This window comes from Aotus nancymaae, unplaced genomic scaffold (assembly GCF_030222135.1).
Source record: "Aotus nancymaae isolate 86718 unplaced genomic scaffold, 86718_ANA_hifiasm-v0.15.2.pri h1tg000103l, whole genome shotgun sequence".
Taxonomy (NCBI): Eukaryota; Metazoa; Chordata; class Mammalia; order Primates; family Aotidae; genus Aotus; species Aotus nancymaae.
Window position 1 is genome coordinate 5,096,161 of NW_026988518.1, and position 26,360 is coordinate 5,122,520.

The 26,360-nt window shown below is 41.4% G+C and overlaps 1 protein-coding gene across 2 annotated transcripts in view; it reads left to right on the forward strand.

The window, feature by feature from the left end:
- ALG14 (ALG14 UDP-N-acetylglucosaminyltransferase subunit) overlaps positions 1 to 26,360 on the forward strand; it is a 93,979-nt gene that overhangs the window by 23,101 nt on the left and 44,518 nt on the right. For both annotated transcript variants that reach the window (XM_021668161.2, XM_021668164.2), the window contains exon 3: positions 24,062 to 24,193. In XM_021668161.2, coding sequence (XP_021523836.2) covers positions 24,062 to 24,193 — 132 coding nt within the window. The remainder of the gene's footprint in view (positions 1 to 24,061; positions 24,194 to 26,360) is intronic.

The following is a 26,360-nucleotide window of genomic DNA, read 5'->3' on the forward strand; positions in this document are numbered from 1 at the left end:
CGGTTCAAGCAATTCTCCTGCCTCAACCTCCCAAATAGCTGGGATTACAGGCATGCACCACCATGCCCAGCTAATTTTGTATTTTTAGTAGAGACGGGTTTCTCCGTGTTGGTCAGACTGGTGTCGAACTCCTGACCGCAGGTGATCCGCCTGCCTTGGCCTCCCAAAGTGCTGGAATTACTGGCGTAAGCCACCGAGCCTGGCCTGACATTATTCTTAAATTTTTAACATAAGTAATTAGTTAAAGGAAAAAATGTAGTATCTCTATCCTCTTCCCAAAAAACAAAGCTTTTATTTTTGTTTTATTTTTTCCCATTCTTGCTGTCATCTTAAACAAGGCTTTTAGAATGTTCCAACTGTGAGCACTCCTTCTCATCCCACGTATTATTGTGTAGTATTTTGGTTCTAACTTGTTCTTATACCCCCAAGTTAGTTATCATTATTATTGCTTTATACAGTTGTGCTTATTTAGATGCATATTTACATAGCATTTTCTTTCCTTACCCTTGCTTCTTGTATCCTACTTGTTTTTTTGGATTCAATGTCTTTCTTTCAGAAGTATGTCTTTCATTATTTCCTTCATGGAAGGTCTGTAAGTGATGACGTTTCATGTTTTTGTTGTTTACCTGAAAATATATGGTTTTGTCCTTCCTTTGATTAGAATTCTGGTATTCATTCATGACTGAGTTTAGCACTCACAAACTTACTTAACAAATATTTATTGAATACCTACTGAGTGCTAGGAATACAGTAGTGAATAAAACCAAAAAAAGCTCTGCCCTTATGGAGCCTACATTCTTCTAGTGGCTGCATAATAAACCAGATAACTAGGTAAAATTTATAATGTGTTAGTGAAAACTTGTTAAGAAGAGGAATAAAGCAAGGGAATAGGAAGATTCAGAGGGTTGAAGGGAGGTTGTAATTTTAGGTAATGACCAGGAAACATGGTGTTTAGACAAAGACCTGAAGGAGGTGAGATATTAAGCCATCTGGGGAAAGAGGATTCTGGGAGAGGAAGCAGTAACTGCGAAGAAGGCCCTGAGGTGGGGCTGTGCCTGGCAGTTTGTAAAATAGCAAGGGGATCAGTGTAGCCAAAGCGAAGGAAGCGCAGAAGTAGGATATGAGGTCTTAGAGGTAAAGGAAAGGGTGTTAGGGTTGGGTCTTTTAAGACCTTGTGGTTCATTTTTTGGCTTTGATGTTTTTTCCCAGTGAGTGAAATTGGGAGCCATTGAGAGGTTTTAGGCACAGGAGGGACGTGATCTGACAGGATCACTTTGGGTGCTGAATAAACTGAAGAGGAGAAGGGCAAAAGCAGGGAGAGGGGTTTCGGGGCTATTGCAGTGCTCCAAATGAGAAATCGGCATGGCTTCGACCAGGAATGGCAACCGTGGATACGGGGAAAGAAATCAGATTCTCGATATATTTTGAAGTCAGAGCTGATAGGATTTGCTGGCAGATAAGATGTAGGGTGTGAGAGAATGAGCAGGAGTAGAAGATGATATCCAGATTTTTGGCCTAAGCCACTAGAAGAATGGAGTTGCCACTTACACAGGGAAGGTTAGAGGGGTTATCAGGAGGGCTAAATGTGGGTTGCCTGTAAACATGTAAGTGAAGAGGTAGATAATACAATGGGATCTATGAGTCTGCAGTTCAGAAGGAAAGTCAGGTCTGTAACATAGATTTTCGAGTCTCCTGTATATAGGTGATGGTACTTAAAACAAGAAATTAGGTAAGATTACCCAGGGAGTAGGCCAGGCACAGTGGCTCACACCTGTAATCCCAGCTACTCAGGAGGCTGAGGCAGGAGAATTGCTTGAACCTGCCGCAGGTTCAGAGGTTGCAGTGAGTGGAGATCATGCCACTGCACTTCAGCCTGGGTGAGAGAGCGAGACCCCATCTCAAAAAAAATAAAAAAGATTACTCAGGATTGATTGATAGAAAATAGAAGAGGACTAAGAACTGGGCCTTAGGGCCATCTAGTAATAAATTTCAGATATAGGAGAGCTGTTATTGTCTTGGAAATATCAGCTATCAATTTGTTCCTTTGTAAGCTTTTCTCCTCTCCATTCTCCAGAAGCCCTGAAATCCCAGCCCTTAGGTGTCTGGCATCATTGTGTCATCCTCTTCAAACCTGCATGTCACAGGCTGCCTGCTCCCTTTTCATTTTCTTCTTGTTTGTGGCAATTAGGGACTTCCATTTCCTTCTTTCTAGTTCAGATAAAATCATATTTTGTTATATTTCTGACAACATTTAAAATCGTTTATAGAAGCCGGGTTATAAAGCTAGTTTATATTGCTGTTCTAGCAGAACCAAAGTCAAAATCATTTTCTAATGACAGTCAGAGTTTTGAGGTACGTACCCTTGGTGTGAATGCCTATTCTGCACTATTTGTGTAAACAGCACCCCTCCCTCCCCCAGTTTTCCTCACTTTTTGAATAATGTATTATAATTGTGGCAGTTGCAATTTCATAGCTATAGAAAACACTCCTGTGGTTACAGGCCTTGAACTATCTCTCTATAATTTAATTTTTTTCAGATTTCTTAAGTGAACCAGAAAATCTGGATCATTTTAAAGCATTAATAGTAACTGCACTTAGTGGGGCAGAGGATCTCATCCATATCACTTGGAACGCTTCAGGAATAAAAGGGCATCGATTCACACTTGGCTCTGGTGAGAAGCCAGAAGCCACATTTTCAACACAGGCTTGCTCCTTCAAAAACACAAAGGCCTTCCCAGAAATCAGAAGATAGAAATATTAATCACTTATAGTTATATAAGTAACAGGAAATTTCTGTCATTTGGTTAATAACTTATTCTGATATGGAATTATCCAATAAATTTCTAAATGTTTTTGCTAGTTTGTAGGAAAAAAATATATTTTTTTTATTTTTTGAGACAGGATCTCTCTGTCACCCAGACTGGAATGCAGTGGCTCAATCATGGCTCACTGCAGCCTCCACCTCCTGGGCACAAGTGATCCTCCTGCCTCAGTCCCCCATATAGCTGGGAGTATAGATTAGAACACTGGCCTAATTTTTGATATTTTGTAGAGATAGGGTCTAATTATGTTGCCCAGGCTGGTCTCGAACTCCTGAGCTCAAGTGATCTGCCCACTTCAGCCTCTCAAAAGTGCTGGGATTGCAGGCATGAGCCACAGTGAGTGGCCCTTATTTTTTTTTTAAATACTCTTTTTTTGAGGCAGGATCTCACTCTGTCACTCAGATTGGAGTGCAGTGGTGTTATCTCAGCTCACTGCAACCTCTGCCTCCTAAGTTCAAGTGATCCTCCTGCCTCAGCCTCCTGAGTAGCTGGAACTACAGGTACACACCACCACATCAGGCTATTTTTTGTATTTTTGGTAGGGATGGGGTTTTGCCATGCTGCCCAGGCTGGTCTCAGACTCCTGAACTCAAGCAATCTGCCCACTTTTGCCTCCCAATGTGCTGGGATTACAGGTGTAAGCCACTGTGCCTACCCCCTTATTTTTTAAATATTTATTTATTTATCTGTTTGTAATCATAACCTTTCACAGCCCACATGCAAGAAAAAAAATTTAATGTTGGTATTTACCTATTTATGCTAGATATTAATATGTAGCAGATTTTAAGCTAAATTTTAAATTAATATAATTTTATTAATTGAATGTTAGAGGTGGCCTACATTTCTTCTGATTCTTTTGAATCAGTGTGTTTTTTAATGACATTTAATATTTTAGGTGCATAATTCACCTTATTTATAATTACACAGGAGTAAAGATAAATAATACTTCTGGTTTAATTACTTTTTAACTCTACTCTTCAGCGTGTGTTTCTCTGAGAAGTTTAACTAGATTTTTAATGAGAAACAGGTTTCCCTTGACTAACAACTGAAATTAGAAAGGTAAAGAGTGGAGAGCTAAGCCAAAAAAAAAAAAAAAAAAGGAATATTTGACTGTGAAATTACTTACATGAAAAAAAAAATACCTTGAAAAGCTTGCTAAAGAAAAAGTAATTTCCACTGGGATTAGTTCTAAAGTAAAGAGTAGTAAAGTAGTATCTTCGAGCAAAATTAACCTTTCCAGGAGAAAACAGATGCTGGAGAGGATGTGGAGAAATAGGAACACTTTTACACTGTTGGTGGGAGTGTAAATTAGTTCAACCACTGTGGAAAACAGTGTGGTGATTCCTCAAGGACCTAGAAATAGAAATTCCATTTGACCCAGCAATCCCATTACTGGGCATATATCCGAAGGATTATAAATCGTTCTACTATAAGGACACATGCACACGAATGTTCATTGCAGCACAGTTTACAATAGCAAAGACCTGGAACCAGCCCAAATGCCCATCGATGATAGACTGGACAGGAAAAATGTGGCACATATACACCATGGAATATTATGCAGCCATCAAAAAGGAGGAGTTCGCGTCCTTCGTAGGGACATGGATGAACCTGGAAAACATCATTCTCAGCAAACTGACACAAGAACACAAAATCAAACACCACATGTTCTCACTCATAGGCGGGTGTTGAACAAGGAGAACACATGGACACAGGGAGGGGAGCACTATACACGGGGGTCTGTTGGGGGGGAGGGGGGATAGTGGGGGGGTGGGGAGTTGGGGAGGGGTAGCATGGGGAGAAATGCCAGATATAGGTGAAGGGGAAGGAGGCAACAAATCATACTGCCACATGTGCACCTGTGCAACAACCTTGCATGTTATTCACATGTACCCCAAAACCTAAAATGCAATTAAAAAAAAAAAAAAAAAATTAACCTTTCCAAATAGAACCAATTACCAGAGCCATATGAAGGTAAATGAAAACTCAAACCAGAGCGTTTTTCCTGGAGAGCAGTAGTCTCCTTGTTAGGCCATGTTTCAGCAGGGACATCCACCCCTCCAAGGCGTGGAAGGAAATGAGGCTCAGGGCCTTGCGCTATGGATTTTGGTTCATTCTTTTATTTGCTTCTGAATCTGAGCCTCGTTTCTTAACTGCCTCCCTTGACAACCAACTATTACTCCTTGTAACTTCTGTTACAGCATGAGTTGGCCCCTTTTCACATTACTGAAGAGAAAAGCTCAATGACAAATGAACAAAACATTTTCTAACCTGCATTTAAAAAATATAGAGTGGAATTTTTCATATATAAAACAACAATAGAAGTTGCTGAAAACTGATTTGAAGGGTTAAAAATCAGAGCCAACTTGCTTCACTTTCAGGTCACTTACTTACATTTCCCCCTATATAATTAGGCATATGTTTTCCCAGTAAACATTATTTATTTGCTCATTCAGTCAAAAAATACGAAATGAGTGCTGATTCTGTGTAAGACACTGGGTTTAGTGGAAATTTCAGCAAATCTTTATTGAATATGCCCCCTAATTAACTGTGGCAGGACTGTGAGTGATTAATTTTCTGTTGCTTTGCTCTTTTCTATTCATTCCAAATTTTATTTATTGTTTATATTTTCTCTTAAGGAGTCAGGATCTTGCTCTGTTGCCCAGGCAGGAATATAGTGGCACGATCTAGCTCACTGCAGCCTCGAACTCCTGAACTCGTGATCCTCCTGCCTCAGCTTCCCAAGTAGCTAGGACTATAGGAATGCACCACCACTCCTGGCTAGCTTTTTTACGTTTGGTAGAGATGGAGTCTTGCTATGTTGCCCAGGCTAGTCTTGAACTCCTGGTCTCAAGTGATCCTCCTACCTGAGTTTCCTAAAGTTGTCAAATTGTAGGCTGTGAATCACCATGTCTGCCTGTTGGTTTCTTAATTTTAAAACTTTGGAGAATAAAGAAATATACAAAGTAGGCCAGTTGCAGTGGCTCACGCCTATAATCGCAGCACTTTGGGAGGGCCAAGGCAGGCAGATCACCTGAGGTCAGGAGTTCAAGACCAGTCTGGCCAACATGGTGAAACCCTGTCTCTACCAAATATACAAAAATTAGTGGTGGTGGGTGCCTGTAATCCCAGCTACTTGGGAGGCTGAGGCTGGAGGATCACTTCAACCAAGGAGGCAGAGGTTGCAGTGAGCCAAGATCGCACCACTGCACTCCAGCCTGGGCAACAAGAGCGAAACTCCTTCTCAAAATAAAAAAAACAGGAAACATACAAAGTAAAAAGTGAAACTTTCCTGTCAGTATCCCAGTTTCATTCTCTAGAAGTAACCACTGTACCAATTTTGAGTTTTATCCTGCCAGTGCTTTTTTTTTTTCCTTCTGTTACATGTATACATATAACAAAGTATTATGAGTTATATATACAGACATACATATATAGACAGTGTTTTTTGAAAGGAGCAGGGGATGGCTAGTTTGACAATATATAAGACAATATCTTATATATTGTCTACAACTTTTTTAAAATTTAATTTTGTACCTTGATAGCTTTCCATGTTGATACATACAGGTTTATATGTATGTTATGTTATGTTATGTTATGTTATGTTATGTTATGTTATGTTATGTTTGTTATGTTATGTTATTTTTTAAGTCAGTCTCACTCTGTTGCCCAGGCTGGAGTGCAGTGCAGCAGTCTCAGGTTGCCCAGGTTGGTCTTGAACTTCTGGGTTCAAGCGATCCACCTGCCTCGGCCCCGCAAAGTGCTGGGATTACAGGCATAAGCCACTGCCCTCAGACTACTTTTTACTTTAAAATGATTGTAAACTCTATAGTATAGATGTACCATTTCCTGTCGTTTTCAGTTTTTCACCAAATACTATAGTATTATTTTATTCTGCAAGTTATTTTAAAAAGTGCATTTTATACATATTCTGTAAGCATTTTTATAACTTTCCAAATTTACTACAGTAAATATGGGAAATGAAAAAGCCCATAGGGCGTGTGCTCCTATGAGAATCTGATGCTGCTGATGATCTGAAGGGAGGCAGAGCTCAGGTGGTAATGCTGGCTCTCCTGCCACTCACCTGCTGCCGTGCAGCCCAGTTCCTAACAGGCCACAGACTGGTACTGGAACACAGCCTGGTGGTTGGAGACCCCTGTGCTAGATTGTTGATTGAATTCCTATTTTGAAGTACACCTAGAAGTTATGAGTGTAAATACATGGTGTAGAAACCAATGTAACAAATATTTCAAAATATTTTTGTTATGGCCACTATGCCCTCTATTCATATTTTTCAATAATTTGCTCAAGCCATGAATACTGAGTATACCTAGTATATACTAATAGAGTTAGCTTAATTCTATTAGTATACTAACACAGTATATACATTGCAGTACATTTGCAATGTATATGCAAACTCTACACATGCTACTGATTTGGACTCTAGTCTTCTTTAAATTATATTTATGTTCCTGGCTGCCCACATTTAGCTTCCTGAAACACGGCTTTGCACAAATAACCCGTTATTCTAACATTGTCCATGGTTTCCTTAATATGAAAAAGTATCCTTGGAGCCAAAAGCCAATGTCCATTACATTCTTTCTCTCTAAAATCAGAACAGAAAGAAGAATATCTGCCATTAGTTGTACCATGTTTTGTTTTGACCCACGACCTAAGATGAAATAAAAAGTATAAATATTGAAAAAGAAGAAATAAAGTAATATATTCTATAAATAAAATTAGATCTAGACATAAAACCAGCAAAAAACTATCAAGTAATACAAGTTCAGAAAAGTATCAGATTCAAGCCAAATATGCAAAATTCAGTCATTTCCTTATATGCTAGCTTTAGCTATTAGAAAAATAATAAAGAAAGATACCTAAGATATTAATTACTGGGAAAGGAACTTTAATAAAAGGAAATTATCGATATGGGCACAATAGTGAAATCTTATTGAGACATTAAATGTGGTAAAAAAAATAAATACAGAAGCATGTTCCTGATGTTTAAAAACTTAAAAAGATTTTCAATTTTCCCAAATTTATAATGCTATAGGAGTCAGAATCCTAATGCTTTTTTTTTTTTTTTCATAAAATTCTTGGAGCACTAATGCTTTTTTTAAAAAAAATTGTTTATTTGACAATAAATATTTGCTTTCCATTTCCCAGACAAAATTATAGATAGTTGGGATATACCAGTGGGAAAAAAAAAAAAAAAGAAGTGTCTGCCATCATGAAGCTCACTCCACTCGACCTGGATGAGCAGACAATAATACTAGACATGGTGAAAAGAAAATCGTGAAGTCTGTTCAAAGGACATCAGTGCTGTGGGGACAGATTGCACAGGGATAGAGACCTGGGAATTTTAATGGGGTGGAAAAGTTGTGATTGCTCTTAGGGGCTTGAAGAGGACAAGGACTCCTGAGAGAAGAATGTTTCAAGCAGAGGGAAAGTCTCTAGAAAAGCCATAGAGAGGAACATCCCTGGATGTTGACGCAATAGCAGGTAATCCTGGTACCTGGAGGAGAGTGAGTAGAAGGAGAAACACTGAGGAGGAGATGGGAGGAGTGGGCAAAGACCAGATGATACAGGGCCTTGTAAAGCCTTGTTAAAACTTCCTCTCTTAACCCAAGGAAACTAGAGACCTGCTAGAAAGTTTTGCTCAGAGGAGTGCCACAATCATACTGTTTTACATAGGTCACTCACGTAGCTGTGTTACAAATACACCAAAAGAGAAACCAAGGAACCAGTTAGGAGGTTGTTGCAGAAATCCAAGCAAGAGATAATGTGGCTTGCATCGGGAGAGCTGGGAGTAAGGGAAAATACTAGGATTCTGGATGTTTTTGAAAGTGGAATTAACAGAATTTCATGGCAGAAATGAGAGGAATCAAGCATGACTTCAAAGCTGCTGTTCTGAGCAATTGTAAGAATGGGATTGCCATCACCAACCCTAAGAAGTCTGAAAGCGGAGCATCCCGATCTCCAAGCGTCTTTAAAGGGTTTCATGCCACCCAACAGCCACCCTTGCCTAGAGGAACCTGGAAACTCCCTGGGATTCAAAGGGACTTCCCAGACCCACTTTGCACAGATTCAAAACCATTTCCTAAATTCTACACACTTGTGGGTTCTTTCTCCCTCCTTTCCTGTCTCCCTTCCTCCTTCATTCCCCTCTCACTCTCCCTTTCTTCCTTCTCTCTCTCCTTCCTCTCCTCTCTGACCTTCTTTCTCTTTCTCCCTCCTCTCTCCTCCTTTCCTTCTACTTCTCTTCTTCCTCCTCCCTCTCAGTTTTCCTCTCCCTCTCCCTCCCTCCCCCAAAAGGTACTTGAAGCTTCAGAAATGGACCTGGCGGAGCCCCTCCAAGTGTTGAAGGACTTCCGTTTTATCTCTGCAGTGTCACCCCCTGAGCCTGCCACCAGGTGGCAGTGCACTGCTGATCACTGAGCTGTTGACCTGCACTACTTCTCTGTAGAGGTGGTAGAAAGCTGAACGTAGAGCCTCCAATAGGCCTTTTCACGCCTCGTTCTTTAGTATCAACTAGGGCTTCTCATCGTCGTCTGCCCTTGAGAATCAATGGTTGAATCAACATCTGCAGACTATCAGACATTTGAGAAAAGTCTCTAAAACAAGAGAAGTCAAAAGTAACAACGAAAGGAACTAGAGAAAGGGCGTTGCAGAGGCAGGAGTGGCAGTGGGGAGTTTAAAAGAAAACAATTATGGTCAAAGGAATGAAAGGGCATTATTTCCCTAAAAAAAGAATGAGGCCAGGCCCAGTGGCTTATGCCTATAATCCCAGCACTTTGAGAGGCTGAGGCAGGCGGATCACAAGGTCAGGAGTTCAAGACCAGCCTGGTCAATATGGTGAAACCCTGTCTCTACTAAAAATACAAAAATTAGCCAGGTATGGTGGCACATACCTATAATCTCAGCTACTTGGGAGGCTGAGGCAGGAGAGTTGCTTGAACCCAGGAGGAGGAGGTTGCGGTGAGCCAAGATCTCACCACTACACTCCAGCCTGGGGACAGAGCAAGACTGTCTCAAAAAAAAGAAAGAAAGAATGAGACCTATTTTAAAAAATAAATAAATAACAACAACAAGAACAACAAAAACCCTTGGCTATTAAAATTTTGATTGCAGCAATAAAATTCAGTGAAGGATTGGAAGAGCATATTGAAGAACTCAAGAAAAAGATTAAAAGCATAATGAAAGCATAAAAACAATAGAGAAAGGTAAGAAAATTAGACAACCAAACCGGATGTTGGATGTCCGTTATCCAGAAAGAACAAAGAAATGGGAAAGGTTCAAAATGAAACAAAATTATGACCCAGGGAAATTTCTAAAATAGAAGGACCTGACTTTTAAAATAAAAGGACTATCCTGCGTCCAGTGAAACTGTAGTCACAAGATATGTCCACAGTTTCAGAACTAACGATAATGAGAAGGTATCAAAAACTTTCAGAACAAGCAAGGGAGTCACATTTGGGGTCCAAATAGAAGTACATGGAGCAGGGTCTCAAACGGATTCCTCATGTACCCTCTCACAGAGGGTGTGCCCCACCAAAACAAGGGGCACCCAAAAGGGAGACTCAGCTCCAGGGATCTGGGCCTTGGACCAAGAGAGAAGGGAAGGGAATTCTTAGGACAGCAGTGAAGGGAGTTCCAGTGTGGAGACTTCATAGGTGGTCCTAGAGAGCAACCAGCTGGGAACAGAGCAAAGTGACAGAACTCCAGAAGAGATGATGCCAGGAAAGTAACAGGAATGATAAATAACCCCAAGAGTTTGACCTAACTAAGACCAAAGGAACTTTAAAACTGTGTATTTGTGTTTGTATGTGTGTGAACATTCAAAGGACAATGAATGTTTTGAATGCAGAGGAGGGAGAGATCTCTGTGAGCTAGAGTGTTAGGTGGGGTGGGGGCTTCTTCAAAAGAGTAGGGAGATTTTGGTTGATTTTTGGTTTTGTCTTTGCATATTTTTCTGTATTTTCTAAAGTTACAATTAGAAAACAGCTATTTTTTAGAAACAAAACTAAGAATAGATACAAGCCCCAGTGGGAGTAACCAACTATTAATATGAAATATTTATTTTCTTTATAAATATCTAAATAAATAAATATTTATTTTCTAAAAAAATAATCCAAACACATACCATAAGCACCAATATTTTGAGGCTCGTATCCTTTTATTTTAGAAGCACAAAAGTTTTGCTGCTAGTTTAATAAACAGGAGTTCTTTCGGTTTGCATTCTTTTTTTGGTTTTGCATTTTTGGTTTATATAAGAATCAGTGGCAGTTTGGTGGGTGCGGGATTTATCCACCAGCTCTTCTAAAATTAACATGACATTCTTCCACTAAACACCACCTACTGCTTTCCACAAGGTGGGGTACTAACTTCACACGGTGGACTGCGATAGTGTACAGCTTGCTGCGATGTCTGCATTGAGTGGACTGAGATAGTGTACAGCTTGCTGAGATGTCCACATTGAGTGCATTTGTTGTTACCTTCCACAGTTCCTAAGTGGTTTTTTTTGTTTGTTTTTTTTTTAAGAGGCAGAGGTCCAGAGAGCTTGATTCACGCAATGTGACATGTTGTCAGCAGGACCCATTTTGGAACATATTCATCTGTTCTCATGCTGCTATAAAGCACTGCCCAAGACTGGGTAATTTATAAAGAAAAGAGGTTTGGGACCAAGGCTCATCCCTGTAATCCCAACACTTTGGGAGGTTGAGGTGGGTGGATCACCTGAGGTCAGAAGTTCAAGACCATCCTAGCCAACATGGCGAAACCCCATCTCTACTAAAAATGCAAAAATTAGCTGGGTGTGGTGGCACGCACCTGTAATTCCAACTACCAGAGGGGCTGAGACTGGAGAATTGCTTGAACCTGGGTGGTGGAGGCTGAGTGTCTGCCCAGGCTGGGGTGCAGTGGCACAATCATAGCTCACTGCAGCTCTGAATTCCTGGGTTCAAGCGATCCTTCTGCCTCAGGCTCCCAAGTAACTGGGACTACAGGCAAGGCCCATCACACCCAGTTAATTTTTTAATTTTTGTTTTTGTACAGATGGGGTCTTGCTGTGTTTCCTACGCTAGTCTTCTTCTGCCTTGACCTCCCAATCAGTTCTAAAAGAAATGTTTGTAAACTACATGGTTTCCATTGTGGAGTTTTGTTCTCAGTTTGTAAACTATAATGTGTATTACAACTCGTGGTTTAACATAGTTACGGTTTTGAGTGTGCTTAACGTATATGTGCACTTTTCCTCATTCACGTGGACCTTAACTTACTGAATTACAGGTAAAGGTAAAAAAAATCTCTTATTTGAAAGAAGACCAGACTAAATGAGTGAAATATTTGAATAAGAAAATATTTGTACTTTACTGCAAATAGAGATTCTGATGTGGCTATTTCCGTGAATAGATTATTATTTTTGAAATAGTATATCAGGTAGATGTACACATGCTTTTAAAGTATTTTAAACAGCTTAAGTGATTAAAATTCCTCCCCAAATCTCAATTATTCCTTCTCGTATCTCTAGGCCTAAGGCCAGTTAGGTTAAACTTTCTTTAAATCATGTTCTGAATGGTTGAAATTAAAATAACTGTGAATAACATAGTACAGTTATTTCAGCCTTGTGGTAATTTAACCAATTTCCCTATGCCAGTTACATTTGTATTATATGGGATTCTTACAACATGCAGAGCAGTAATATTTTATAATATAGTACTGCTGTTTCTCCATTTTAAAGCAAATTAATGGCATTCTAATCACCAGTGTTTGGATTTAAAAACATAAATTGCACAATTTTTTTTTTAATCTAAACTATTGAGTACAAACATACAATTTCTTTTGCGCTGTTATAAAATCAGGACGTGGTCTGTTTTGGAATTCCCTATGCCCTTCCCTTTGCACAAATGGATCTCTTGCAGCCTTTAGGCCCAAGGAAATAATTCTGGTAAAATCTATAGCACCTCCCGACTTCATGTCTCTTTCTCTTCATGAGGAAGAGGATCTCTTATAGCATGTAGGAGAGAGAGCCCCAGCAAACATCTCCTGCCTTATGATACTCCAGTTGGGTTATACTCCCATCTTTCAGCTAATCATTGTAGCCAGGAGTGATTCTTCCATGTTGCTTAAGTCATTCCAGGCCTACTCATAGAAGTAGAGTTAGGGGTGAAGGAAACAGGCGGCAAATCCCACCATACCATCCAGCTAAGAATGTGAGAGGAATGAGTTACCCAAAAAGAAGGAATCAATAAAGGATGAGAAGGGAACAAATGTCATTTATAAAAGGCTTTAAAAATCTTTTGAGCTGAAATCTCATAATTGTTTCAGAAACCAACTACTTTTGTTTTTCCCTGAAGTCTGAGAGCACCAGGCAAGGAGAGGCTTCTGGAAGTAAAGTAAGGAGTGGTTACAGGCCCTGGGGCAGAGCTGGAGCGACAGCCTCATTTCTCTTTGACAAGTCAATCTTGAACCAGGTGTGTGATCATGATGGCTAGTTAAGGATCCCTGATTTCAGCCAGGCCTCCTTGCTTCACAGTGGGAGACTGAGGTCCAGAGAGATTGATTCACACAAGGTGACTGGTTGTCAGCAGGACCCATTCTGGGACTGTATTCATCTGTTCTCATGCTGCTGTAAAGAACTGCCTGAGACTGAGTAATATATAAAGAAAAGAGGTTTGGGCCAGACGTGGTGGCTCATGCCTGTAATCCCAACACTTTGAGAGGTTGAGGTGGGTGGATCACCTGAGGTCAGGAGTTCAAGACCATCCTAGACAACATGGCGAAACACCGTCTCTACTAAAAATACAAAAATTAACTGGGTGTGGTGGCGCGCACCTGTAATTCCAACTACTTGAGGGGCTGAAACTGGAGAATTGCTTGAACCTGGGTGGTGGAGGCTGCAGTGAGCCAAGATTGCACCACTGCACTACACCCTGGGTGACAGAGTGAGACTCCATCTCAAAAAAAAAAGAAAAAGTTTAATTGACTCACAGTTCTGCATGGCTGGGGAGGCCTCAGGAAACTTATAATAATGGCGGAAGGCACCTCTTCACAGGGCGACAGGGAGAGAATGAGTGCCCAGGAAAGGGGTAAGTCCCTTATAAAACCATCAGAACTCGTGAGAACTAACTCACAATCACAGGGGAACCACCCCCATGATTCAGTTATCTCCACCTGGTTCCTCCCACGATGTGTGGGGGTTATGGGAACTACAATTCAAGATAAGACTTGGGTGGGGACACAGCCAAACTGTATCAGGGACCCACAGCACTCTCACTCATGTGACACTTCATGGCACTTTATCAAAACTATAAAATAAGTACCAAGTACTTGAAGGACATACATATAAAAAAATTGTCCTAAATTATGGTCATCTTGATTCCATAATGATTAGTTGAACCATCCAACATACATTTAAAAATATACATTGTATTATTTTTAAATAGTTATGAAAGAAAGCCAAAACCTTTTTTGGTTGAATGAAATTTTACCATTTTAGCTTTGTCTTGTTTCCAGGATTTTTCAGTCGTGTGGCATTCACGATATAATAAATGTATTATATGTTTCAGTGTGTGGTAACAGCAAAGAATGACTTCATCGACCACTTGATCCCCTCTGTTGTGGTTGATGATGCCATCTGGATTCTTTGGTGGAATTATTTCCATCTAAATCACTATAAACTCCTATTTAGTTTTCACGAATCTAAAGCCAGATACGTCTGTGGTTTTTAACAGTGATGTAATTCTGGAACATACTTTGAAAGTTACAAGTTGTCATATACTGTTAGTATTTAACTCAGTGTTTCATACGCTATCAGACACTAGAAGCCTGAACTAAATCCATTTCTGTTTTTTTGCTCTTCAATATTCTACTTTTCTTGTCTCTCTTGCCGCCATACATTTGGTTATACATCAGCCAAGTCAATACCGGGAGCGTTGGGAGGCCCTGTGGTCATACAGAGTACTATGGGACGTGGCCCTGCTCTGCAGGAATTAGGAAGCGGAGATAGAAAGGTTGTTTCACTAAGATACATCTTTTTCTATATGACAGAATAAGGAAGAGTCTTGCTTCCTTGGCCAGTTGTGTGAAAGAGACCAGATTATGTTGAAGATAGGTATGTTTTGCAGGTCATAGATATTGAACTGCAAAGAAAGAAAGAGAGAAAGGGAGAGAGAAAGAGAGAAGAAAGAAAGAAAAAAGACAGAAAAAGAAAGAAGAGGAAGAAAGGGAGGGAGGGAAAGGGAGTAAAAGAAAGAAAACTAAAACATCCTTTCTAGGTTCATAAAACGCAGTTGACTGCCAGGTAGGAGCAATAGCAAGACAGCAGAACTTGTCATTAGGGACTTGAGGCCTAAGGTTCTTTTTTTTTTTTTTTTTTAATAGAGATGAGGTTTCTCCATGTTGATCAGGCTGATATCAAATTCCCAATCTCAGGTGATCCGCCCACCTCAGCCTCCCTAAGTGCTGAGATTCTGGGCGTGAGCCACTGCACCTGGCAAGGCCTAAGGTTCAACAGAAAAGTCTGAGGATTTCTGAGGTCCTGCTGTGTCTTATTCTGGTTTTCCCCTAAAAGGCTTAGGCAATGTGTGTGGGGGCAGGGGCGGGGGCGGTCCTTGGTAACAGTGGTAGGTGGGTTTGGTAAGCCAAGCCTACAGTGCAAAACAGGGCACAAAGGGCAAAGAGAAAGGAGGAGGAGGAGGGGAACTTAGTTCCCATAGAAGCAGGGAAAGAGATAACAAACTATGGGTTTGAGAGTGGGTGATTTGAAAATCAAGGAAGAAAAAGGAAATGGATCAGGATGGGTAGCTGGCTCTACATAAGAGCAGCAGGAGGCAGGGAGTAAACTTAGTGGTTCAGCACCTTATATGCTGTGGAAGGCAGCTGCTCAGCAGTGAGGCACAGAGTTCCAAGCAAGGTCTAGAGAAGGGTGTGAGACAGCAGCATATTTCACAACACGTGGAAGAGCTGGGTTCAGGTCCTGGTGCTGTCACCTTGGGAAAGTCCAGATTCCTCATCTGTGAAGTGAGAAAGTTGGATTAGTATGTCTCTTACAACCCTGAGATCTCATGAGGTTAAGAGCAAGCATCTTCCCCATCCCCATCCCCCAGCATAGACCATAGACTAGACTTCTAGAAATTATAATGATAGCTGTGTGCCGTGGCTCACTCCTGTAATCCCAGCACTTTGGGAGGCCAAGGCGGGCAGATCACCTGAGGTCAGGAGTTCAAGACCAGCCTGACCAACATGGTGAAACCCCGTCTCTACTGAAAATACAAAATTTGCCAGGCATGGTGGCACATGCCTGTAATCCCAGCTACTTGGGAGTCTGAGGCAGGAGAATCACTTGAACCCGAGTGGCGCAGGTTGCAGTGAGCCAGGATTGCGCCATTGTACTCCATCCTGGGCAGTAAGAGTGAAACTCCATCTCAAAAAAAAAAAAAAAAAAGATTATAATGATCATCATTGGTCTGTTCAGCAAGTTATTCACTGAGTACCCGTGATGTGCAAAACATCGGGCCATGGGATTATAGCAGTGAGCAAGATGAAATCCTTTCCGCTCATGGAGCTTGCATCCCAGGAAGAAAGGCAGGCAGACTACATACAATCACATGTACACATAAATGAACATATTAATTTGAGGTAGTGGTGATTGCAGTGTACATACAATCACATGTACACATAAATGAACATATTAATTTGAGGTAGTGGTGATTGCAGTGTACATACAATCACATGTACACATAAATGAACATATTAATTTGAGGTAGTGGTGATTGCAGTGTACATACAATCACATGTACACATAAACGAACATATTAATTTGAGGTAGTGGTGATTGCAGTGTGGTAGAGAGAGACCACATGTTTGGGGAAGAATTGTTTCCTCTCTGAGTGGGTAATGTTCAGACAAGACCTGATGTGCAGGAAGGAGCTAGCGGTGAGACAGTCTGGGGGCAAATCAAACTGGTTAGAATGAGCAGAAAAGGCCCTTAGCAAGGAGTGGGTCTGACACATTCAAAGAGCAGACAGAAGACCCGTGTGGCTCAAGTGAATGAACAAGGAGGAATTAGAGAGGTGAGCCAGCACCAGATTACATGGGACCTTGGGAGCAACTGGAAGTCATTTGGACTTTATCTGAAGTGCAGTGGAAAGCCTTTGTTGGGTTTTAAGCAGGAGAATGAAAGGATCTGCTTTGCATTATAAACAGATGGGTCTGGCAATTCTATAAAGAATAGATTGTAGGGAAGCAAGAGGAGAAGCAAAGAGACTAGTTAAGAGGCTGTTGAAGTAGTCAAGGTGAGACTTGGTAATGGCTTGAACCGTGGTAGTAGCCGGGACGTGTGGAATAGTGGTTTGCTGTGGAATGTGTGTAGAGGTTTCGGAAGAAGGAAACATGAGGACAACCTGCTCTCCTTTTTTCTGTCCCTGGCAACCTCATAGATCTTCATATCTAGAAGGAAACCTATGATAGATTCTACTGTTTATTTGTTGATTTCTACCTTGGGAATACAGAAGGAGTAGCCTGTTGTGGTGGCAAATATGATAATTCAGTTTTAAGTCACTATAGAAAGGCCTAGTGGATAGAGAAATACAAAAAATATATACATATATGTACTTCTCAGCCCCAGTGGAAGGGATTGAGATCCAGGTTAGCAGCCCACAATGTCCCCACAAGGGAAGAACTACTTTCCCTTGGTCTATAAGAATGGAGGAAAGGACTGGCCCTGCTTGGGTCACGTGGCTACTCCTGAACCAGATGGTAGTTCTGGGAGTGGGACGCAGGAGTGGTAAAATAACGGAGCGGGGCTGGGCGCAGTGGCTCACACCTGTAATCCCAGCACTTTGGGAGGCCAAGGTGGGCAGATCATGAGGTCAAGAGATCGAGACCATCCTGGTGAACATGATGAAACCTTGTCTCTACTAAAAATACAAAAAATTAGCTGGGCGTGGTGGCGTATGCCTGTAGTCCCAGCTACTCAGGAGGCTAAGGCAGGAAGATCACTTGAACCCAGGAGGCAGAGGTTGCAGTGAGCCGAGATTGTGCCACTTCACTCCAGCCTGGTGACAGAGCTAGACTCCGTCTCAAAAAAAACAAACAAATAAACAAACAAAAAAGATGAAGCAGGCATCTTTTATCCCATTACAGGACATGAAGCTGGGTCAGGAACAGTTCTTTTAAAGCAAAGGGACAGACTAACAAACACTATGTCTATAAAGATGGCTTTATTTGGATTTATCCAGATGCCGGAACCCCTAGGGAATTCCTGGCCCAACTCATAGCAGGCCTGAATTGTAGCTGTCTAAACCTCTGTCTTATTCCCTGATCTTCAAATGAATTTTTAAGACCAGAATACAAGCCTTGTATTGATTATTTTTCCTCCTTGACTTCTTTATATATTTGATTATTTTCTAAAACTATGCAAAATAATAAACACTCTCTTAAGATTTTGCCACAGCCTGGCTGCCAGGGTTTCCTTTAAGTGACACAGGACATCAGGTAACCCAGCACCCAGTTTCTGTCAGGCATAGCTAATCTGAGGGCACTGTCCCCGTCAGGATGGCCCGGGTTCCCATCTACTTAACTGCATGGCTGCATAGCAGGATTCATACAAAAACAGTGGGACAGAGAGTTTTTGAAGCAGGCAGGCGCATCACTTGAGGTCAGGAGTTTTGAGGCCATCCTGGCCAACATGGTGAAACCCTGTCTCTACTAAAAATACAAAAATTAGGTGGGTGTGGTGGCGTGTGCCTGTAATCCCAGCTACTCAGGAGGCTGAGGCAGGAGAATTGCTTGAACCCAGAAGGGAGAGGTTGCAGTGAGCTGAGTTCGTGCCACTACACTCCAGCCCGGGCAACAAGAGCTAAACTCCATGCCAAAAAAAAAAAAAGTTCCTGGCTTCCTTGTGTAAGTTATGTTCTAATGGAGGAGAAAGCAATACATAATAAGTATATAATATTGCCAGTATCGTAGATGCTATTTTAAAGCACACAGAAAGCTTGGTGATGGGGGAGGGAAGAATATGTGTACGTAGGGGTGGGGAAGAGAAGGATAGGGTTATTTTAGAAAGGCTAGTCAGGAAAGATATCTCTGAGGAGAACTGATACTCCACAATGGTGGGGGATGTGTACGGGGAGACCTGGCTTTATAGAGCAATCTCTTTTTGGTAGGATTTTTAGTTACTTGAACTTACTACCAAAAAATAATGTGAGAAAGATTGGATGGGATTTGGAAGTGGAGGCTTCTCTAGTTCAGAGCCATAAGCCAGAGAGTGGCACCAGATGAACTCTCCTGTCCTGTGCCAGTCACCTTCATGTCACGGTTAGGACTTCGGCTTGGCTTTCTTTCCAGCGACCACTTCAACTTTCGTCCCTGACGTTGATGCAGATTGTCCCATCATATTGACTCTTCATGCTGTACTGAATAAGTATCCTCCTTTCTCACTTGGAAGAGGCTCCTCATTGCCCTGCCCTAGGATAACCATGTGCTTTATCATTTAAATTGATACTTCTGAGAGCAGATGGGGCACTATCAGTAATTATGCTGAGACAATAGGTGTAAACCGAGACCATCCTCTGCAATCTAGATGATTGGTCACTGTAGGCATGTGGTCATTGGCTGAGCTAGCTCCAGCATACAAGTGGAACCAAGACTCCCCTCCCAGCTAAACTTCTGGTCTGGAGACTGGGAAGTTGGCTCCTTGTATGGTACATCCACAAGTCAAAAGAGAGGTCATCAGGCCAGGCAGGGTGGCTTAAGCCTGCAATCCCAGCATTAGGGAGGCCGAGGTGGGTGGGTCACCTGAAGTCAGGAGTTCGAGACCAGCCTGGCCAACATGGTGAAACCCCATCTCTACTAAAAATACAAAAATTAGCCAGGCGTGGTAGCAGATGCCTGTAATCCCAGCTATTCAGGAGGCTGAGGCAGGAGAATCTCTTGAACCCAGGAGGTGGAGGTTGCAGTGAGCTGAGAACACGTCACTTGACTCCAGCCTGGGTGACAAGAGCAAGGCTCTGTCTCCAAAAAAAAAAAAGAGAGAGAGAGAGTTTGGCCGGGTGCGGTGGCTCATGCCTGTAATCCCAGCACTTTGGGAGGCTGAGGCAGGTGGATCATAAGGTCAGGAGTTCAAGATCAGCCTGAAAAAAGAGAGTTCATTAAATGTTAGTTGCTTGTCTTGTTGCCCTACCCTCAGGCCTGATTTTCTATTTTATGTCTTGGAGGTCCCTCCGTTCCCATCCCGGAACACGCTTGCACTAGTTTCTGTTCTTCTTCTGAAAATGGACTGGGACTTCCTAAACTCATTTTCTTGCTGCTTCAGGCTGCTGCCAAGGATGAGATGTAGACTTTCTTCCATGTCCAGGTCTAGGAAAGCTATCTCCAGCCCCAGACACTTTTGCATAGGCCTTACCAGGCCTGGATATTTACGTCCTTTGGAGCCAAGGTGGAATCAGAGGAGCCAGAATCAAACTGATCACCTTTCCAGTCCCTTGTGACAGTGCCTGGATGTAATCCAGAAATGTTGTTCATTGCCGCTTCTTTGTAAAGTTATATACTTACAGCCTTAAAAAAATTAAAGGAACATGATAAACACCCATGCTTTTTTAAAGAAAATATTATACATTTTGAAATTAGGCCACACAATTTGGTGGAGGTAGCAGCCAAAAAATTTCTATGATGGAATTCTACTGAATTATTTTTATCCCAATAATAACAATGACATATCTTACTGGATTCAAATGTAGTTTGTAGTACAGGTCCACAGTCCCTTAGTCTGAAATCCTAAAGAGCTCTGAAAACTGAAAAAAAAAAAATTCCAGTTTGTCCCAAGCTTATTTAACGGCAAAACCTGACTTGAATCAGCATGAAGCTTATAGTCTTTATTTATCCTATTTACTGTGAATATTAATGTTTTGTTGCAGAAACACTGGTGCGTTTTATTTCTTTCCAAAACCCCAAAAGAGGATAGTATATAATACATGTTATATAAACCATATTACCTATCCAAACACTTCTGACCCAAAAGGTTTCTCTGAGAAAGGATTTTGACTCTACAGTACCGCTTGGCCTATTACTTGTTTTTCAATTAGTAATCTCCGCAAATTAGATGAGCATAAACCTCAAACAATTTGCTATCGCTTCTGTCCAGTTTATAGTTTGGGAACTACTCAGTATTAATTTCTAGTTCAATATTTAGTACCTTAAGCTTTTGGAAGGGAAAAAAAAACATTGATTTGATAAAAATTGATAAATAAATATAAATAGTGAGTACATATTGAGCCCAGATCTCCTATTATACTCTGGCATGCCATGGAGCGAGGAGAAAATACTCCTTGCCATCCCCTGAAGAAGCAGGGTGGTCACACGTTTCCATTTTCACTTTGTGCTGAGTCTGTAAGAACTGCACTTGTGTCCTCTTGGAGCATAATAGAACCCTCCAAACACAATATCACACCTTTTTCTGAGTGCAAAAAAGTAGTTATATGCTTTTCACTAGTTGAGAAAAAAGCTTTTCTATTCTTTTCTCAAGGAACATATTGTTTCTCAAGGCCAAAGGGAGAGGAGGAATGTATGAAATATTCAGTTCTTGCCGGGCGTGGTGGCTCACGCCTGTAATCCCAGCACTTTGGGAGGCCGAGGTGGGTGGATCACGAGGTCAAGAGATCGAGACCATCCTGGTCAACATGGTGAAACCCCATCTCTACTAAAAATACAAAAAATTAGCTGGGCACGGTGGTGCGTGCCTGTAATCCCAGCTACTCAGGAAGCTGAGGCAGGAGAATTGCTTGAACCCAGGAGGCAGAGGTTGCGGTGAGCCGAGATCGCGCCATTGCACTCCAGCCTGAGTAACAAGAGCGAAACTCTGACTCAAAAAAAAAAAAAAAGAAAGAAATATTCAGTTCTTTACTTTCTGACTTAACTGTGTGGCACCCAGTCTCCAAGAAAGCCCTCAATGATTCTCACTTCCTGGTATTCACATTCCAGTGTAGCCCCTTCCATATCAAATAGGGTTGACGTGTGTAACTAATATCAAACTACTGGAAATATCAAAATGTGACTTCTGAGGTCAGGTCATAAAAGACATTACAGTTTCTGCCTTGCTCTCTCTCAGAGCACTTACTTTTGAGAGGCTGGCTGTTGTGTAATGAGAACACTTAAGGAGCCCTATGGAAAGATGCATTTGGCAAGGAACTAAGGATACCAACCCACAATCAGCCCTAAATGGCCAGCCATATGAGTGAGCCACCTTGGAAGTGGATTCTTCTGCCCCAGTCAAGCCTTCAGATGACTGCAGCCCCAGCCACCCACTTGATTTCAAGTTCATCAGTCACTGTAAGCCAGAATAACCCAACTAAGCCACTCCTGGGTTCCTGACCCACAGAAACTGGGAGAAACAGAATATACTTGTGGTTTAAACTGCTAAGTTTGGAGGTAGTTGTTTCACAGAAATAGGTAACCAGTATACCTGGAACTTTGATTCAAGGCAAATACGTTGGTTTCTCTTGATTATGAAAATAATATCACTTTCTTGTTGCAAATTTCAAACATATTCAAAGATATTCTGACCTGAAAAATGAAAATATCCTATAATATCATCCTCTCTATAATTTGTGGCATGTAGTTCCAGTTCTAGATTTTTTTCTTTTTCTTTCTTTCTTTTTTTTTTTTTTTTTGAGACAGACTCTTGCTCTAGCCCAGGCTAGGGTGCAGTGGCATGCTCTCTGCTTTTTGTAAACTCCGCCTCAAGATTCAGCAGTTCTCCCACCTCAGCCTCCCACATAGCTAAGACCACAGGCACTCGACTAATTTTTGTATTTTTTGTAGAGAATGGGGTTTCACCACGTTGGCCAGGCTGGTCTTGAACTCCTGACCTCAGATGATCCACCCACCTGGGTCTCCCAAAGTTCTGGGATTACAGGTGTGAACCATCATACCCAGCCCAGTTCCAGATTTTTAAAATACAAATACTAATGCATGGGCCAGGTGTGGTGGCTCATCCCTGTAATGTGGGAGGCCAAGGTGGGTAGATCACTTGAACACAGAAGTTCAAGACCAGACTGGGCAACATGGCGAAACCTGTCTATACAAAAAAATTAGCTGGACATGGTGGCCCACACCTGTGGTCCCAGCTATTGGAGGCTGAGGTGAGAAGATCTGGGTATGGTGGCATATGCCTGTGGTTCCAGCTACTTGGGAGGCTAGGGTAGGAGGATCACCTGAGCCCAGGGAGCTCAAGGCTGCAGTGAGCTGTGATTGCACCATGCACTCCAGCCTGGGCAACAAAGTGACACCTTGTCTCAAAAGAAACCAAGCAAACAAATACTAATGTGTGTATGTATGCATGTCAGTATTTTTTTTCTTTTTTTTTTTTTAAAGACGGGGTTTCAGCGTGTTGGTAGTATTTTGTTAATTGATGCTGGATTATATTAAACATGCTGTCTTCCAACTTGCATGATTCACTTAATGTGTCTTGGGATATCTTCCATATGATTTCAAATAGTTCTATGTCATTTGTTAATATCTCCATATATTTTACTGTATGCACTTCTCCGTTCCCTACCGGAGAATGTTTGGTCTAGTTTCAGTTTCCACAAATACAAACAATGATATAGTGGGGTAATCTGTGGGATATATTTCCAGAAGCAGAAATGCTGGATCAAAGGGAAATGCATTTAAAGTTCTGATAGATATTTCCAGATTGCCCTCCCAAAAAGTTGTACCCATGTATTTACCCAGGGAATGCAGATGTCTGTTTCCCTACACTCTCAACAACACTGGGTATCCATTGTCATTGCCAACTAGGTTGGTGAAAATGACCTGTTTTCTGTTGTGCTTAATTGTTAGCCATCTTTTTATATGTTTATCATTATTTGTATTTCTTCTGTTTAGAGTTATCTGTCCATCTTTGCCCATCTTGATACTAGGTTACCTGTCTTATATATTGACTGGTGAGAACTCTTTGTATATGAGCAGCTTAAATTATTTGCCTGAAACATACTTTATGGAAACTTCCCCCAACTTGTTGTTCAAACTGACTTGAACATTTTTTGAATCATAGGAACTTCTTTGTCATGTGTGATCCCATCTGATGTGTTATATACAGCATGAGATAGGCTTTACAACTCTAATTTAAAAATGGTTAAAATGAAAATTTGAAATAAGCAAGAAAGCACTTCGATTTCTACAGCTGTTAACTGTAGATATCAGTGACTCCGTTGATTTGGATTCCTTCTATTTCCTTGTAGTATACCAAATACTACATTCACCGAATTCCAAGAAGCCGTGAGGTTCAGCAGTCCTGGCCCTCCACGGTGTTGACCACCTTGCACTCCATGTGGCTCTCCCTCCCTCTGATTCACCAGGTGAAGCCAGATTTGGTAAGTAAGACCATCACTAAGGAACGGAAAAAGTAACTCCCTGTAGATCTTTCCTTAGTAACAGGACATACTGTTTTCTTAAACAGTTACCATTTATCAGTGTGCCAAGTAGTACGCAAGACCCAGAACTGGCTGGTGCCTTGATCTTGGAATTCCCAGGCTCCAGAACTGTAAGAAATAAATATCAGTTCTTTTTTCTGAGATGTAGTCTCCCTCTGTTGCCCAGGCAGGAGTGCAGTGGCGCGAGCTTGGCTCACTGCAACCTCCACCTCCCTGGTTCAAGCAGTTCCCCTGCCTCAGCCTCCTGAGTAGCTGGGATTACAAGCACCCACCACCATGCCTGGCTAATTTACAGGCATGAGCCACCACACCCGGCCTGTGACCAGTAATTTTGATGTTATTGTTGTAACTGTTTGGGGATACTGTGAACTTATAAGACTTACTCAGTAAATGTATGTGTTCTCACTGCTCCAACAACCTGCCATCCCCTGTCTTTCTCTCTCTCTCTCCCCTTGGGTTTCCCTCTCTGTGAGACACAACAATATTGAAATTAGGCCAGTTAATAACCCTGCAGTGGCCTCTCAGTGTTCAAGTGAAAGGTAGTGTTTCACATGTTTTGTATTTTAAATCAAAAGCTAGAAATGACTAAACTTAGTGAGGAAGGCATTTGCAACAGGCTGTTAGCCAAGTTGTGAATGCAAAGGAAAAGTTCTTGAAGGAAATTAAAAGTGCTGTTCCAGTGAACACACTGGTTTCATGATAAGTGCATAAAATAGCCTCATTGTGTTGATATAGAAAAAGTTTGAGTGGTCTGGATATAAAATCAAACCAGCCACATTCCCTTAAGCCAAAACCTAATTCAGGACAAGGTCCTAATTCTCTTTAATTCGATAGAGACTGAGAAAGGTGAGGAAGCTGCAGAAGAAAAGTTTGATGGTAGCAAAGGAGATTGGTTAAGGCTTAAGAAGAGAAGCCATCTCTATAGCATAAAAGTGCAAGATGGAGCAGCAAGAGCTGATGTAGAAGCTGCAGCAATTTATGCAGAAGCTCTAGCTAAGATAATTGACTAAAATGGCTACACTAATCAACATATTTTGCATATAGACAAAACAGCCTTAGATTCAAAGATGTCATTCAGGACTCTCATGGCTACAGAGGAGAAGTCAATACCTGGCTTCAAAGCTTCAGTGGACACAGCTGAATCTCTTGTTAGGGGCTAATGTAGCTGGTGACTTTAAGTTGAAGCCAGGGCTCATTTACCATTCTGAAAATCCTTGCACCCTTAAGAATTATGCTAATTCTGTTCTACCTGTGCTCTGTAAATGAAACAACACAGCCTAGATGACAGCACATCTGTTTACAGCGTGGTTTATTGAATATTTTAAACCCACTATTGAGACCTACTACTCAGAGACAAAGCTTCCTTTCAAAATATTACTGCTCTTGACATTTTTGGGCTGGATGATTTTTATTTTTAAAAAATACAGTGTATTACTGCTCATTGACAATCCACCTAATTACCCAACAGCTCCAATGGAGGTGTACAAGGAGATTAATGTTTTCATGCCTGCTAACACCGCATCCATTCTGCAGCTCATAAATCAAGGAGTAATTTTGACTTGCAAGTTTCATTATTTAAGGAAACATTTGTAAGGCTATAGCTGCCATAGATAGTGACTCCTCTGATGGATCTAGACAAAGTCGATTGAAAACCTTCTGGAAAAGATTCACCATTCTAGATGCCATTAAGAACGTTCTTGATTTATGGGAAGATGTCAAAAAACAGGAGTTTGGAAGAAGTGTACTCCAACCCTCCTGCATGACTTTGAGAGGTTCAAGACTCAAGTGGAAGAAGTAATTGCAGAGATGATGGAAATAGCAACAGAGCTAGAATTGGAAGTAGAGCCTGAAGATGTGACTGAATACCCGCAATCTCATGATGAAACTTGACTACGACCCTACTCTGTGACAGGATTTATACTGTGCACTCGAGCTATAAAAGTAAACACAGGCTGGGCGAGGTGGCTCATGCCTGTAATCCCAGCGCTTTGGGAGGCCGAGGTGGGCGGATCACAAGGTCAAGAGATTGAGACCATCCTGGCCAACATGGTGAAACCCCATCTTTACTAAAAAATACAAAAATTAGCTGGGCATGGTGGCACATGCC